This window comes from Chiloscyllium plagiosum, unplaced genomic scaffold (genome assembly GCF_037043375.1).
Source record: "Chiloscyllium plagiosum isolate Xiang-an unplaced genomic scaffold, Cpla_swu_hap1 HiC_scaffold_12, whole genome shotgun sequence".
NCBI classification, from domain to species: Eukaryota; Metazoa; Chordata; class Chondrichthyes; order Orectolobiformes; family Hemiscylliidae; genus Chiloscyllium; species Chiloscyllium plagiosum.
In genome coordinates this window covers 33,575,645-33,594,144 of record NW_028270150.1, presented here as the reverse complement: position 1 = coordinate 33,594,144, position 18,500 = coordinate 33,575,645, and the positions used below count along the sequence as shown (strand labels likewise).

Genomic DNA, 18,500 nt, shown 5'->3' with positions numbered 1-18,500 from the left:
GTTACGCTTAGGCGGGTCGGTGTGGACTTGTTGGGCCGAAGGGCCTGTTTCCACACTGTAGGGAATCTAATCAGTGTTGACAGCTTCTAGTTTATAAATAACACACGCTCAACACAAAACAAAATTATTCTTGACAATCTCATTCGGCTGTAACAGTTGAGGATCAACCAATTTGCATTATGACATGTTAATTCAGTGATAAATCACAACACTTCATGCACTTTGAGACACCTTTTAATTGTTGCAGTATGCACAAATATCCATTAACCCAGCAAAGTCACTGGCAATTTTTCTCTAACACTAACATTTTTGTCCTTGACTTTCTACCAATCAAATAAAAATGAGACAATTACACCGAAACTTGAACAGTCATAACGAAAACATCCTATTCACTTACTGCATTATCATATGATTGTATATTTATAACCAATTATACGTACCAAATTTGTGAAATCATTGTTTCCACCAACATGGATGTTGTTAAAGAAGATTTGTGGTACAGTAAAGTACCCAGTGAGATTGATAATCTGCTGATGTATCTCAGGGCTTTCCTTTACATTGACTTCAAAAAACGGGAGACCCAGATTACTCAAGCGAGCTTTGGCCCGTAAACAATGAAGACATCCTGCAATAGTGTAAACTGTAATCCTGCCTTTTAATTCCTGCAGGGCCACTGGTTCTTCTGCCTCCATTTCAGATTTGTGGACTGAAGAATGTTTTGCCAATCTGCATTTGTTTATGTCCTACTGTTGGAATTCCTTCACGGCTGCCTTGTACAATAAGTCATTCACTGTGGCTTATCAATGCTGTGTTCCTTTGTTCCTTCTTCTCCCTGTGCCTGGCACTGCATTCTCAATTTCTAAAAGATAGAATTGACCCAAATGAGCTCAGGTTACAGGAGAAAAAGGGCTTGTATTTAACTGCCGCGGTTCACAGCCTCAGGCTCATCTCAAAACACGTCACAAAAATAAACTACTTTTGTAGTGAGATCACCTATCTCAGTTTATCCTAGTACAGTCAAGCACAGATGACTGAAAAAATGTTCACTCCCTAAACTCTGTTCTTACTTCCTGTAAACACTGAACATTTTACCATTTCTTGCTCAGAAATAAAATTTATCCCAAGTTGATAAAACAGCAATATCATTCTCTAAAACAGAGTGGGAATTGTAGACAATGTATACAATATACAATAACTAAGTTGGGACTTCTACATATTTTCATAGTTATACATGTTGGCACAGATCATCCCATTGTATTGTACTGATAGCGTGGGTGTGAATTCTAAAGTTTCCCAATGTTAATTCGATTCATGTGTCAAGTCTAAGAATCCAGCGGAGATGCTGTTAAACAGGCTGAGCAGACAAATGCATAGATAGGAAGGTATCACAGCAGTGATGTTACCATTCTGTAAGTTGGATATTATTACTGGACAAGGTAGATCTTAGACTGAAACCTAACTGGATAGATCATATTGGATTTTGTTTTGGTTTCAACACAGTGGTCTCTTGATGAAACATAAGCATGCAATGTTGCACAACAGATGTTTCTTAACAAAAGAAATGATGATTAAAATAGAATAAAGCAAACCATCTACTTATAATAAACTTTAAAACTTTTTAAAACGCACAGTAAAAATATAATCCCATTAATCTTAAAACACTCAGTTATAAACACTCTGTTCATGCCTGGCTAAAGTACATTGCTTTCTTCTTCCAAGTCATTAATACATACTGTAAACAACCATGGTCTCAGCACTGATCCCTGTGGAACCTCACTGACTACCGGTCACATGTGTGAAAAAGAACCCCTTATCTCCGCTCACTGTCTCCTATCCATTAGTCAATTCTCTATGCATGCCAATATACTACCACACCATGGCCTCTCATCTTATGCCTTACCCTTTTGTTGGGTACCATGTTGAATGTATTTGGACTTCTACAAGACAATACCTCTACTGATTCCCTTCTATTTACTATGGTTAGGCTTTCCTCAAAGAAGTAGAATAAATTAGACAGACATTTTTCATTTTCACAAAGCCATACTGATTCTACTTGATTAAATTATGACTTTTCAGATGTGCTGCTATTCTTTCTTTAATAATTGATTCCAACATTTTTCCAACAATATAGATGTTAATCAGTCCATAGTTGCCCACATTTTGCCTCCCTTCCTTTTTGAATAGGGGTGACACATTGACATCTTCCGATATTTCTCCAGAATCCAAGGATTTTAGGAAAATTACAAGCATACACTCTTTTAGGATCCCAGGATGCAAGCCATCATTGTGGGCTGTTCATCACCAGGAACGTGAGACAGGCAAGTGATATGGGAGATGAAAGTGGGTTGCATAGCTGTTACTGTTGGTGCATGTGGAGAGATGTCCCAACCAAGTGAGTAAGCAGGGCAGAAGGCACAGATGGTTAGTGATGTCAGGAGTTGTGGTGGGAAACAGTGAGTGAAGAAAGAGATTGCAGGCATTATTGAGAATGGTACAGCATGAGCTTTAGTAGGAGATACGACAAGTAGCAGAGATAGAGACAGTGTGAGGTATCAGAGAGAGGATGGTGGCACTTACCCTGTCAGAATGGAGATCATTGATCTTCTTCCTACAGTGCTCAGCATTCCTCCAGATGGCTGAGACTGCTTTAATCAGGGTGGCAAACCCAGACCAGGCTTAACGGTCTGGTGTCAAGGCCTCCACTGCTAGTTCTGGAGTAAGAGGAAGTCTTACTTCTCCACTATACTATCCAGCAGGACCTCTAAGTTCTTTCTCACAAAGCAGTCACTAGTTTCCCTCTGTCTATCACATCTCAGTCAGGAATTATGTGGAATAGCTCTGGACTGACAAATGTTTGCCTGAATGCACATTGGGCTTTTAAAGATGATGCAAATACAAGGGATGCCACTATTACAGTGGATAGCTGCTCAGTGGCGTGTTGTTCCAGGTTTGTGTAAAGATTTGTAGCCTGGATGCCAGCTGTAGTTAGAACATAACATAAATAGCATAAGAATTAGGAGCAGGAGTAGACTATCTGGCCCTTTGAGCTTACTCCACCACCCAATAAGATCATGTTGAAGCCTCAGCTCCATTTACCTGCCCGCTCATCATAACCCTTTATTCTTTTACTGTTCAAAAATCCATCTTTGTCTTAAAAACATTCAACGAGGTAGCCTCAAATGCTTCATTCGGCAGTGAATTCCACAGATTCACAACCCTTTGGATGAACAAGTTCTTCCTCAATGCAGTCCTAAATCTGCTTACCCTTAATCTTAGGCATTGCCCTCTAGTTCTAGTCGCACCCACCAGTGGAAACATCCTCTCTTTTTCTATCTTATCTATTCCCTTCATAATTTTAGATGTTTCTATAAAATCCCCCCTCATTCTTCTAAATTCCAAGGAATATAATCCAGTCTATTCAGTCTCTCCTCATTAGCCAAGCCCCTCAACTCTGGAATCAACCTAGTGAACCTCCCCTGCATCCCTTCACGTGCCAGTATATTATTTCTCAAGTAAGGAGAACAAAACTGCACACAGTACTCCAGGTGCAGCCTCATCAGCACCCTATACAGTTGCAACATAACCTGCCTGCTTTTAAACTCAACCCCTTTAGCAATGAAGGACAAAATTCCATTTGCCTTCCTAATTACCTGTTGCACCTGCAGACCAACCTTCTGTGATGCATGTACAAGGACACTTTTTAGTATTCAAGTAATGGTCCTTTTTACTGTTATTCCTACCAAAATGGATGACTTCACATTTATTAATATTGCATTCCATCTGCCAAACCTTTGCCCACTCAGTTGAACAATCTAGGTCCCTTTGGAAAGTTTCACAGTTCGCTGCACACTTTACTCTACCACTCATGTTAGTGTCACCCGCAAACTTTGATACGAGACGTGGTCCCCAACTCCAAACCATCTATGTAAATTGTGAATAATTGCGGTTCCAACGCTGATCCCTGACGCACACCACTAGTCACTGATTGCCAACCAGAAAAGCACTCATTTATCCCCACTCTTTGTTTCCTGTTAGTTAACCAATCCTCCATCCATGCTAATACATTGTCTGTAATACCTTGCATCTGTAACTTATGCAGCAGCCTTTTGTCCGGCACCTTGTTGAATACTTTTTGGAAATCTAGATATACCACATCTATTGGGTCCCCGCTGTTCTCTGGGCTTGTAATTTCTTCAGGAATTCTAGTAGAATAGTTAAGCTTGACCTGTCCTTCATGAACCCATGCTCTGTCTACCCAACAGGACAATTTCTATCGAGATGCCTTGCCATTTCTTCGTTGAAAATAGACTCAAGCATTTTTCCCATGGCAGAAGTTAAGCTAACTGGTCTGCCTCCCTTTTTAAACAGTGGCATCACATTTGCTGTTGTCCAAACTGCCGGAACTGCCCCAAAATCAAGTGAGTTTTGGAAAATTACCAGAAGTGCATTTGCCATTTCTCCCGCCATCTCTTTTAATACCATGGGATGCATTCCACCAGGACTAGCAGATGTGTCTACCCTTAGCTCCATTAGCTTACCCAACACTACCTCTTTCATGATAATTATTGTTTCCAGGTCCTCACCTACCTTCACCGCTTTGTCAATTTCTGGCGTGTTATTCATGATGTTCACTGTGAAGACTGATACGAAATACCTACTCAATAACTCATACCATTTCCACATATCCCATTACTAAATTCCCCTTCTCATCCTCTTAAGGACCAACCTTTACTTTAGTCAGTTGTTGTGGGTATGTTTGCTGAGCTGAGAAGTTGGTTTGCAGACGTTTTGTCCCCTTTCTACGTGGCCTCCTCAGTGCTGTGGAGCCTCCTGTGAAGTGCTGCTTTACTGTGGTTAGATTAGATTAGATTCCCTACAGTGTGGAAACAGGCCCTTCGGCCCAAGAAGTTCACACTGACCCTCTGAAAAGCAACCCACCCAGACCCATTCCCTTACCTTTACTCCTTCACCGAACATTAGGGGCAATTTAGCATGGCCAATTCACCTAACCTGCACATTTTTTCTTGGACTGTGGGAGGAAACCGGAGCACCCAGAGGAAACCCAAGCAGACACGGAGAGAATGTGCAAACTCCACACAGACAGTTGCCTGAGGCGGGAACTGAACCCGAGTCTCTGGCACTGTGCCACCCAAATTTATTTGGTTTCATTCCCCTACTTCCAGTTACTTGGTATATCAGGTCTCGGTCAGTGTGTTTATTAATGGAGGCTATGGATGAATACCATGCTTCTCGAAATTCTCCGGCTGTTCTCATCCACAGACTCCATCAAAAAACACATTGACCTACACCCGATATACCGACCACTGCAACGAACTGCAGTGGGAATGAAACCAAATAAATTCCAACCAACACAGTAAAGCAGCACTTCACAGGAGGCTCCACAGTACTGAGGATGTCATCTAGAAAGGGGTCAAAATGTCTGCAAACCAACTTCCCAGCTCAGCAGACGTACTCACAATAACTGTTTCAGAACAATGCATAGTAAAATGGGGTGGGAAACAGATGGGAGACATGCCACAGGGGCTTGGTAAGCAATTAGTGAGCCGGGTTTGGTAAGATACAGGAAAGAAAAACTTGCTCAGCCTCGCGGCAAAATACAAATACTAAAAAAGCTCAAAACTACTAGGACTTCGCCAAAATAAAATGGAATATTCAACCCAGGTGAATTGATCCACACCCTAGCCCAGTATACCAGTTCACTTCAGCTAGCTCAGCTTTATAGCCACATAGTTGTCTTTACGTTGAAAAGATAACTCTTAGCACCAATCTTCTCTTTTCCAATTAGAGTGTAAAATTTAATCATATTGTGGTTGCATAATTTCAATCATTTTCTGAGAGCTTATCTGATCCTTTGAGTATACCTTTATCTTAATTATCATGTGTTTGTAGCATATTTTAATTTCTTTTTCTGTTTTTCATTTTATGTTTTCTCCACATCTTTAATTGACCATTTTTAGTGTCTTTCTTAAACATATTATATTCTCTTTCAGTTATCCTCTTTCTTGTTAGTAGACATTATTAATGGCTTTTTCTTTAGACTTTATCCTAACCTTTAATTATAGATGGTATTTATCTAACAAGTGAACTCTATTGATTTCTTACTGATCTATTTTGGCAATTTTTAAAAAATGTTCACTCTACCTTCCTGAACTCTTTTGTAATTCCTTCATAGTTGGCTTTTTCCAATCTATTTCAAATGTCCAACATCTGTAATACTTTGCTTCAGTGTACTAATATACTTTCATTACATTGGTACATATAGTTTGTTTTGTAGTTTTATAAACATAGGTCTGGATTGTATGTTTCTTCAATGCTGGTTTTGAAGTTGGGTTAGGCACATAAAATTCAATGGTTGACTTGCATATTGCTTGCCCACAATCGTGCCCCCCACCATCCCATCTCAACGTTATCAGCAGCAGTTTAACTGGTGTCAACCGGTTCTCCCACCAGTGAGCCAACTGAGTGTCTCCGGTATGTAATTGTCACTTCACATAACAGGGATTTAAGTGGACAGGGTAATAGTGAGCAGCGGAAAGGATCCCTACTTAGTGAGGCCATTGGGCCCACTGGACACAACCCCAAAAGTGAATCTTGTATCTCCAAGCAAGACATTCTACATACCACGCTAAGTGTCTGCATTAAGAATTAAATATTAACAAAATGCAATCATAATAACCAAGCTGGGATAATTCATTACGGACATAACTGAGATTTTAGCATGGATAACAGTTTACATCTTCAATGCTACAATTTGCCAACAGTTTAAATTCTTTTTAAAAAATTGAGTATTATTTTAAAAATACTTACAGGGCCAATGTGTAACAGTAATTTAGTGGATCAGAACATTCATGACCTGTAGAGAAGAAAACACTGCAAATAAGACATTTTAAAATATCCAGTCAGAACTTGCTTTCCTACGAATTTTCTCTTCTTTCTGAAGACTTATGAAAGTTAATTTGGGGGGGGGGGGGCATTAGTGGCAACCCAAGTACTGATTTGAGATGTGTTCTGAATGCTGTGCTTCACTTTGAGGAACAAAAAGGGAAATTCTACTAAGTTTAGTCAATATTCTTAGACTAAAGATCTCATGCAATGGCTCTAAAACCAGCAAATCTAGCTCATCAAACTAACAGATGTTGAGATAGTTTTCAGATAATGCTGTCTAGACAAGATTAACTCGACTGGGAGGAATGTAATGGCACAATAGTTTATCTATTAACATAAACATTTCCATTTCTTTAAAGCTAAGTAAAAGATAGAACGAGTGAGTCGACACGTTCAGCTTTTCCCTTACCATATAAGTTATCTCATTTTACATTACTGACATAGAACAGTACAGCACAGCAAAGATCCTTTGGCCCACCATGTCCATGCTGACCATGATGCCATTATAAACTAATCCCATTCACCTGCACATAGTAGTCCGTATCCCTCTTTTCACTGTCTGCTCATGTATTTGTCTAAATAACTTGTAAACATTGCTGTCATATCTGCTTCTACCACCATCCTTGGCAGTGCATTTCAGGCACATACCACTCTATGTGTAAGAAAACCTGCCTCGAATATCTCCTTTAGTCTCTCTCTCTCTCACACTCACCTTAAACCTACATCCCCAAGTACTCATTATTTTCGCCCTGGGAAAAAGACCAACTATCCATGCTATCCAGGCATCTCATAATTTTTATCAGGTTGCCATTCAGCCTCTAATGCTCTCGCAAAAACAGTCCAAGCTTGTCCAAACTCTCCTTCTAGTTAATTTACTCCAAGTAACTTCCTGGTAAACCTCTTGTGCATGCTCTCCAAAGCCTACACATCCTTCCTATAATGTGGCGTCCAGAACTGGACTCAATACTCTAAATGAGGACTAAAGTTTTATACTGCAACTTTTATCCTCAATGCTCTGACCAATGAAGGCAAGCATGCCATATGCCTTCTTTACTACCTTATCCATTTGTGCTGCCACTTTCAAGGAACTTGGACTTGTAGCCCAAAATCCCACTGCACATCAATGCTCTTAAAGTCCTGCCATTTTCAGTATACTTTACTCTTGCATTTGACCTCCCAAAATTCATTCCCTTGCACTTGTTCGGATTAAAATCCATCTGTTATTTTTCCACCCAACTTTCCAATTAACCTATATCATGCCGTATCCTTTGGAAACCTTCCTCACAATCCACAGCTCTATACCAATTTTCACGTTATCTGTAACTTATTCAGACTGCTGACATTTTCATCCAAATGATTTATACAGATTCCAAACAATGGAGATTCAGCATCGATCCTTGGTTACAGATGTCAAGTCAGAAAAATAACCCCCCTCAACAACCTGTCTTCTATGATCAAGTCAATTTTGTATCCAATTTACTACCTCACCATGGATCCCATATGACTTAATCTTCTGGACCCGCCTACAATGAGGGACGTTGTCAAATGGTTTAGTAAAGTCAAATCTAGACAACATCCACGACCCTACCCTCACCAATCTTCATCACTTCCTTAAAAATGGAACTTTATGAGACAAAAGCTCCCCGAGACAAAGCCATGCTGACTTACGTCCATTCTTTTCCAAAAGCGAGGAAATCCTATCCCGAAGAACCGAAGAATAATTTCACTGTCTCTGATGGAAGGCTGATCAGCCTATAGTTTCCAGGTGTATTTCTGTTGCCCTTCTTAAACGATGGAAGCACACTGGCTAATATTCAACCTTCTTTTACTTTTTATAACTGACTCTGAAACATTGCTATAAAATGAGTCAACTTGTTTGGCCTGACACTCAAATAGGAGGATTAAAGGGCTTGGATATTTGCAGAGCACCTATTTCCAGTAGACCCCAATTTTACTGTTGGGTGAATAGGACAAGGCATGTCTTTGTCACATACACACAAACACATGCTCAAGAAACAAAACACAGCAGGTTCATTTGCACTCAGTACAGAGTTTAAACAGTCTGAAGTTTTGCTGTAGCAAGGCCCTTAATTCATAGTGTGGAGATCACAATTCTTTAGAGTAGACCCAGATGCTCATGAAGGCTAAATTATACATCAAAATGTTAAAATGCAGTTATTTAAATCTCCAGCCCTTTAAGAAGTCTGTCTTTGACCAGGAGAACTTATTGCAAGTACAAAATAGCTACTTGTTGACATTTCCCCAAGGGCTTTCATGTCATTATTAATGCTTGGCTGCTTTTCTCTAAATATCAATTATGTTAGTAGGGTGTCCTAACTTCATAACTGCAGTTTATAAGATTTGCTTTCTATGGTATTATGAATTATGAATACAAGTCTGCTTGCTTTACAAGGGATTCAGCCTTTGAGATATTTTATAAAGTTTTGAGTGGGAGTATTCTTTACTCAAATTAATGTTACGATGGATATTTGGAACATATCTCCATACACAGGATGCTCCAAAATTCCAAAACTGCAATGGCAACTGTCCTTTCTGCAACAAGGACACTGTACACTTAGGAAACTGCACCAACCTCATGGGCTGGACCAAGCTGCATCTCCAGGCTCTTCGCTGGTGCTCGCTTATGCCCAAAACATCGACTGTCCTGCTCCTCGGATGCTGCCAGACCTGCTGTGCTTTTCCAGCAACACACTTTTTGACTCTTATCTCTGGCACCTGCAGTCCTCACTTTCTCCTCACTCACTCACTCAGAGGCTAACTGGATGCTCATAGCATCGCTGCCTTGTATTACAACGCCTCGTTTTCTTTGTACTTTTCCTCCTTAGCCAGAGACACAAAGCTCATATTACATCTAAATTGCTTGCAGTTTAGTGCAGACCAAAGGAAGGAAACATGTTACTTTTGACACCATGTTGGGAGATACCTCAAGCGAGTAAATAAGTGGTGCACAGAGCACACAAGGTTAGTGCTGGTGAGGGTTGAGGTGGTAAGCAGTGAGTGAAGGAGGATGTTGCAGACGTGAGTGAAGGTGGTAGGGCACGTACCTTAGTGGGAGGGAGGTATAGTAAAAGAATGACTGTGAATGTTGACGGTGGCACTGGCAGACTGGACCAGATCATTGACTGTATTCCTTCAGACAGATAAGACAGCACCAACCTGGGTGGCAACCTAAGATCTGGCTGGCATGGTCTACTTTCTCGGCCTTGAATGCAGGTCCTGGAGAAAGAGGAAGTCCTACCTCTGCAGCATTATTTGGTTGCAAAAGGCTTTTTAAAAATCATGCATGTGCAAGAAATACTGGTGAATTCCAGGACATGTGCTTTGTGGCAACTTATTCGCAGAACGGCACACAGTAAGATCCAGTTGAAATCAGACTGGAGATATTCCATAGGGGTGGTGTAGGTAATTAATGTAGTGAGTTTGTTAAGGTAGGATAAGATAACTCACTAGGCCTCACAGTGACAAACATTCCAAACATCTCAATGCATCACAGATTTAGCCAAAAAAAAATTCTGCCCTAGGGGACAATTGTGCTTTCACTGAAGGTGGTGTGAAAGTTTGCAAAAAGGACAAATAGGCCCTGGAGAATTACTTGCCCTCTTCTTGCAACTCAGTAATTAAGAGCTGAATGAGAAGATCTTTGAGACCTTCTAGACTGGCCAGCATTTAAGGCCCATTACGTGGCCTATTATGACCCTCAATTTGCCACTAGCTCAAATACCTGCTTTCCTGACAAGCAGAAATGTGACTAGACTTGAAACCAGGATGGCAGCTTTACCCAATTGGGGGATGGCTTTTGTTTGGCAAGCTTGCCAACCTCTAACCAGCTTCTGGTTAAGTGGGACTTCAGCATCAAGACCTGTGTTTCACCGAGAAGCTCATCAGTCAACTCTTGTCAAGCTAACTTACAGCTCAACTTGGCATACCCTGTCCTTGGTGGAGATCATGAGCCAGAAATCGTTCAACACTCCAGCCATGCACAATGGTGCTGCAAAATGGAAAATGCCAATCAATGCTCCCCTACATGAAAGCAAATACAGAAGTCTCCTAGTTTTGAAACAAACTTAAGCACGAGAGTGGTCCCCAAAACTTTGACATACATATTAAACCTTAAGCTGAAGAAATAAATGTCCTTCCTGTATCTATCAATCATAATGATTCACATACCATTGAATCACCAATCAAAACTACCACAGTACAGAAGTCATCCCACAGTTGTGCAAAGTAAAATCTCAAGAATAAGTTTGGAACCCAGAGCCACTTCAATGAGGTCACAAAGCACCTTCAGTGACATCAAATCTATTATTATTACCACTGAATAATTTGGGTATGTAAAATAAATAATTGCAACCACTTGAGGATTCAGTTAGTAGCTCTTCAGATCAAAATTCTCTGACAGCATCCTGGTGGGGCCTATTAGAGGCTGGAATTCTGCAACTGAGGTGGAGAGTTCAAGTTAGAAAATTTCATACCCCCATGCCAATGCCACCATCACCTGCGCATGTCAACTCATGGAAACATCGAAAATAACAGCAGGAAATCTTTTGACCCTTTGAACCGGCTTCATAATTGAACATGATCATGGCTGATCCTCTATCTCAGCAGTATACCGTGCTCTCTCCACATATACTTTTGATACCTTTAGTCTCTCAAAATATATCTATTTCTTTCTTAAACATATTCAGCAACTTGGCCTCTGTAGCATTCTGTGATATAGAATTTCACAGGTTCACCACCCTTCCAGTGGAGAGGTTTCTCCCCATCTCAGTCTAATTGCGTATCCTGAGACCGTTACACTTTCTTCTAGACAGCCCTGGCCATGAGAAACATCAAGCCTACATCCAGCTATTTATTTCAATGAGATTGCCCTTATTCTTCTCAACACCAGTAGATATCAGTCAACCCAATCTCTCCTCATACAACAAACCTACCACCCCAGGAATCAGCCTGGTGAGTCTTTGCTGCATTCCCTCTTGTGCTAGGACTATTCGTACCAATCCATCACGGCCTCCATACCAATTCATTCCTCCCACCACCATTCCACACAACCTACCTCTACAAGCTCCTTCAGAGTCCTCATGTCACCACCATAGTCACTTATCTACTGGAAAAACACTGGAGTTGTGCAGGGATATTAAAACAAGATCTAAAACAAATTTCACATACAACTGTAGAAAATCATGAGGTTACACACTTTGGCAGGAAGAAACAAGGGCTGAATATTATTTAAATTGATAAAGACTGCAGAAACCAATGGAACAGAAGGATTTAGGAGTTCTTCTGCATGAATCACACACAGCTAGCATCCATGTTCAGATGGTGAAAGAAGATAAATGCAACGTTGGCCTTTATTTCTAAGAGAACAGAGCGTAAAAGTAAGGTGGTCTTTCAAAACCTGCATGAGGCACAGACCACAGTTGGAAGACTGTGAATAGTTTTGGTCTCCTGAACTAAGGAAAAATTTACTGGCATTGGGGGGGAGATGAGAGAAAGTTCACTAAGTATAACCTGGGTATGGAGGGATTTTCCTGAGGAGAGAGGTCAAGTAGGTTGAGTTTGTACTCATTAGAATTTAGAAGATGACCTTACTGAAACATACAAGACTCCACGGGGACTTGACAGGGTATATGGAGGAGTTTATTTCACCTTGTGGAAGAGTCTTGGACCAGGGGGCACCATTTTAGTGTCAGGGGTGACCCATTTACATCAGATAAGGAGGAATTTCATCTCTCAAAACATAGTGAATCTGTGGCATTCTTTACTACAGAAAGCTGTCTTACTGAGTATATCCAAGACTGAGATAGAGAAATTTCTAATAATCATGGGTATCAAGTATTTTACAGAAAAGGCAAGAAGCTGGTGTTGAGGATTAAAAGATTAGCCATGATCTCATTGAATGACGTAGTGGTTTTGATGGGCTGAATGGCCGATCTCTTATCCTACATGTTATGTTCTCAGACCTGTCACTCAGACACACTTGAGAGCTTTTAAAAAAAACTCTCCGACGAGGGTCTTTTGCCCGAAACGTCAATTTTGCTGCTCGTCGGATGCTGCCTGAGTTGCTGTGCTCTTCCAGCACCACTGATCCAGAATCTCCCTCTTTATGGGCATTTAAACGGGCATTGGATAGGCATATGGAGGATAGTGGGCTAGTGTAGGTTAGGTGGGCTTGGATCGGCGCAACATCGAGGGAGAAAGGGCCTGTACTGCGCTGTATTTTTCTATGTTCTATGTTCTGCTGGGACTGCCCTGCCAGTGCCAGGGATGGTGATGGTGTTGTTTGGTACATTGTGTGTAAGGTACAATTTTGTGAGAATGCCTACAATCCGGCTGTTGTTTGACCAGTCTGTGAGACAGCTCTCCCAAGTTTGGCACTCGTCCCCAGAAGTTATTAGAGAGGATTTTGGGTTAATAAGGTTCTGTTTGCCATTGTTACTTCCAGTACGTTACTTGTTGCCAGGTAGTCTGTCTGGTTTCATTCTTTTGTTTCCCTTATAGACGTTAATACATGGCTTGCTGGGCCATTTAAGGAGTATTTAAGATTCAACCACATTACTGTGGATGTTAGTCGCATGTAGGCCAGACCAGGTAAGGAAGGCAGTCACCTACCCTAAAGGACCTTTCCGACAATTGTCAGAATTGTCCCCATAAGATTACTTGAATTACTGATCCAGTGGCAATACTACCAGGCCATTGTCTTTCCCTAAATTTAGATTTTGAAGGAACTTCAGATAACGACACTTTTACAGCTCTTATCTATCCTTCAAAACCATTTATAGCTACAGCACAATTTTGATTCCCAAACTGTGGGTTAAAGTTTAGCAGGAAGATTTGAATCTTTGTTCTATTCTGGGACAAGCAAACCCATGACACAACGATGACTTAGCAGGTGAGACGATTGGTCAGAATGCAAAGAATGCAGAGAACAATTAAAAAGGTTAATCAAGAGTAAGAAATTAGTGTCTGTGAGGAAATTACTTTGGAATGTAAAAATGGATAGCAAGAGTCACTACAGATGGTGAAAAAGTAAAAAAGTAAGTAAAGTGAGCATTTGTCCTCGGCCATGATCTTACTAAATGAGGAAGCAGGCCTGAGGATCTATTTTTGTTCCTATTTCATATGTCTGCATTGTATAAGCAGTACCTTGTTATAATTTTAGGTATGTTGTGAAGCTTTTTGAGTATAAGCCCTTCCAGGGCCCGAAACGTCGATTCTCCTGTTCCCTGGATGCTGCCTGACCTGCTGCGCTTTTCCAGCAACACATTTTCAGCTCTGATCTCCAGCATCTGCAGTCCTCACTTTCTCCTCAAAGCTTTTTGAGTAGAAGACTTGCCTCAATCGTAAGATTCCTGTGAGACACTTGTGCAATGCCTTAGCAGTTGAAGTCCCATTCCAAAGACTAACTTAGGCTGACACTTTAATACAGAACTGTATGAGATTTCCACTGTCAGACGTGCTATTTTTGAGGTGGGATATTAAACTGAGGTGCTCACTGCCTTGTCAGGTAGATGGAAAAGATCCCATGGCACTACCGGAAAAGCAGAGAACTGTTGGAAAGTCTATTTTTTAAACCTTTACCAACATCACTGGAAAGATAGATTTATCCAGTCAGGTCATTCACTGCTCTTTGTGGAGCACCTGGAAAGTAAAGTTGAAGTTCAAGATCAACTATGATCATATTGAATGATGAAGCAGGCTTGATTAGTCTCTTCCTGCCCTATTCCTTATATCCTTGGGGTGTGAAGTCTGCTGTGTACAAATTACACTATGTACGATTACACCTTTCCTGCATTGCAATGTTTGAGACAGCTCAGGGAATCCCTGATGAACTCGACCCGTAAGCCTCTCTGGGTTCGTCCTGGAGATCGTACTCTGTGATAGTCTGGAATATAAAACTCTTACAGACAGTTTAGTTTAAATTATTACCTTTATTTAACAATGGCATCAATGTTACACTATAACACAGATTCCTACAATCCAGACTTGAGCTAAGGTTCTAAAAAACATTAGCAGAGTAGTGGTGCCAGCTCTTACCCCTCAGAGCTCTCTCAGGCTACACTCCTTATTGCTGCAAACAAGCTATTTTTATACAGAATTTGGGATTAAAATTACAAAAACATGACATGTCCTTAATCAGACAACAGCAATAAAATGGCAAAAGAGAGAAACCCATTGACAGGTCTGTGTACGCCTGACTACTTAAACTACAAGCACATCAACGAGGGAAACTTTGATCCAAGAAGGCCCCAAATGGCTGATTGCTTTGGCTAGATAACCTTCTCTTTTAACAGTACATCATAATGAGAGACTAGTCTCTAAACTATGTAGAAAGGTCATGGAGTAACCTTTCTCAGCTAACATGTCCAGTATCATTGTCCTACAAAATGATTTTTCTTTTAAAATTATCTTAGATTCACAGAATGCAAATTAAATAGAGTCATAGAGATGTACAGCATGGAAACAGACCTTCGGTCCAACCTGTCCATGCAGACCAGATATCCCAACCCAATCTAGTCCCACCTGCCAGCACCCGGCCCATATTCCTCCAAACCCTTCCTATTCATATACCCATCCAGATGCTGCAATTGTACTAGCCTCCACCACTTCCTCTGGCAGCTCATTCCATACCTGTGCCACCCTCTGTGTGAAAAGGTTGCCCCTTAGGTCTCTTTTATATCTTCCCCTCTCACCTTAAACCTGCACCCTCTAGTTCTGGACTCCCCAACCCCAGAGAAAAGACTTTGCCTATTTACTCTATCCATGCCCCTCAATTTTGTAAACCTCTATAAGGTCACCCCTCAGTCTCCGATGCTCCTCTAACCCTGGCAACATTCTTATAAATCTTTTCTGAATCCTTTCAAGTTTCACAACATCTTTCCAATAGGAAGGAGACCAGAATTGCATGTAATATTCCAACAGTGGCCTAACCAATTTCCTGTACAGCCGCAACATGACCTCCCAACTCCTGTATTCAATACTCTGACCAATAAAAGAAAGCAATACCAAACGCCTTCTTCACTATCCTATCTACCTGTGACTCCACTTTCAAGGAGTTATGAAACTGCACTCCAAGGTCTCTTTGTTCAGCAACATTCCCCAGGACCTTACCATTAAGTGTATAAGTCCTCCTAAGATTTGCTTTCCTAAAATGCAGCACCTCGCATTTATCTGAATTAAACTCCATCTGCCACTTCTCAGCCCATTGGTCCATCTGGTCAAGATCCTGTTGTAACCTGAGGTAACCCTCCTCGCTGTCCACTACACCTCCAATTTTGGTGTCATCCGCAAACGTACTAACTGTACCTCTTATGCTCACATCCAAATCATTTATGTAATGACATAAAAGTAGAGGATACAGCACCGATCCTTGTGGCACTCCACTGGTCACAGGCCTCCAGTCTGAAAATCAACCCTCTACCACCACCCTCTGTGTTCTATCTTTGAGCCAGTTCTGTATCCAAATGGCTAGTTCTCCCTGTATTCCATAAGATCTAACCTTGCTAATCAGTCTCCCATGGGGAACCTAGTCGATCGCCTTACTGAAGTCCATATAGATCATATCTACCGCTCTGCCCTCATCAATCCTGTTTTGTTACTTCATTCCCGGATCTCGAGCTCCAGGGAACAACACACAAACATTCAATCCATGACAAGCCAATGTTCACTCAAATCAGACCACAAAGGGTTAATCTTTCCACCAGCTTCTGTCCTGTCTGTCGTCTCTCTCACTCTGTGAACCTTGAACCCTTCGGTCAGTGAATGTAATTTACAGAAGAATTTTTTCTCTCTCTCGCTCACACATGAACATCTTCCAATTTCCTTTCTATGTCAGTTTTCAGCCTTCGTGTTTTCCTAGCCTGTAAGGGTAATGAGACATTCACATTCCAGAACAGTCAAAATGAGGGACCTCAGCTTCATAAATTCACATCTGCTCAGTGTGGTATGCATTAAAGTGTATCAGGATTATTCTATTATGTGCATTTTCCACTCAGCTTATTAAATCACAAGTTCTTTTCCTACTGAGTATGAGTTTTGTTAAGAGTCTTCGAAATAACCAGAATTCCTAGTTATCCAACATCTCACTGTGAAATATGTGTGCCTCCAGCCCCTGAGTGAGAAAGAAATACTGCCACACATTGCACAAGTGAACAAATGTTCTCACCTTATTTACACCGAACCACTAACACTAAGAACAGATGTCCCCAATTCTTCTAAACAAATTGGCACTGACGACCATGCGCTTTCCTGCATTTCCTTAGCGGATGTGTAACGGCAAAGCTACAAACTTTCTCAGCAACAGCTTCTCACATGTCCATTCCTTTAGCTGTATAGCAGTTTGGGACTTCCTGAGATTGAGAGAGATGCTATGCTCATGCAAGACTTTATGAATTAATTTGGAACATCCTAAAGTCAAGAAAGATACATTAGATATTTAGGTTCTTTCTTTTTATCTGCAATTTGTGTCTCTCACTCCTTCTGTTAAATGTTCTTGGTTTCTTTATTCTGTCCTTTGTCTTTTCTGATTCAGATTATTTTAGGCAAATACAATGTCCTATTTTTCTTATATTTGTTTCTCCAGCTCTGCCTCTTGTTCAGAGTTTCAGTTAAAATGCTTGTCACTTTCATCATTCATATTCTACAAGAGAATAATTTCAGTCCAAAATATTGGCATAGCCTTTTCAATTCCATTGAACTTGCTGTTGCGTTTCCAGGGATTTTCTTTTGTCTAAGGGAAATTACAAATTTTAAGGTACTTTGAGAATCCAGTGATTTTGATTTGCAATGTATAAATGAAAGAATTTGTTTTAAAATAAATATTTATGTAGTATTTCTATTGCAACAAAATATTCCAAAACACTTCTCAAGAGTATTTTGAAACAAAGCAAGGAGATATTTGGACAGATGACCAAAGTGTGGTCCAAGAAGTAGGTTTTCAGAAGAGCAGTTATACTTACAATTGCACAAGAGGCCAGAAACAGTGGACAATGGATTTTTCAGAGAATTGTGGGTCGGAGAAAATACAGAGAAAGGGAGAGGTAAAGCAATTTAAAAATAAACAGGGTAAAGAAAATGGACAGAATAAATAATTAATTAAATACACCAAATAACAACAATAAAATGGGTCAAGTTTAAATTTACATCCTTCAAAATAAATAAGACAATTTGACACAATTGTTTTGCATTTAGATCTCTCTTTGTAACTATATAGATCTTACTTCTTACTCTGTAGATGTTGACATTAAAAGTTTGCCAAACAGGTCTTTTGGCTGAGTAGCAGTGTCCCTACTCCTGGGCCAGGAGGTCCAGGTGCAAGCTTATTACTATCATTGAATACCCCAGGATCAACATCGAAGGGATTACCACTGACTAAAGCCTGCCCACCCCATATACAAGGCACAACTCAGGAGCGTGATGAAATATTCTCCACATGCCTGGGTATATCCTTGTACATGGATAGCTTGATGGCACCACATCCACAAACATTCACTCCCTCCACCACTACATCTGTGTCAGCAGTTTGTACTGTCTCCAAATTGCACTCCAGAAATTCACCAAAGCTCCTCAGACATCAT

General features: G+C 40.7%; 1 protein-coding gene across 2 annotated transcripts in view; it reads right to left on the bottom strand.

Annotated features, from left to right (window-relative positions):
• Window positions 1-18,500, bottom strand: part of LOC122555319 (uncharacterized) — a 74,410-nt gene that overhangs the window by 47,515 nt on the left and 8,395 nt on the right. For both annotated transcript variants that reach the window (XM_043701190.2, XM_043701189.2), the window contains exons 2-3: window positions 6,829-6,874; window positions 441-859 (exon numbers count right to left, since the gene is read on the bottom strand). In XM_043701190.2, the coding sequence (XP_043557125.1) occupies window positions 441-692 (252 nt within the window). In that variant the 5' untranslated portion in view covers window positions 693-859; window positions 6,829-6,874. The remainder of the gene's footprint in view (window positions 1-440; window positions 860-6,828; window positions 6,875-18,500) is intronic.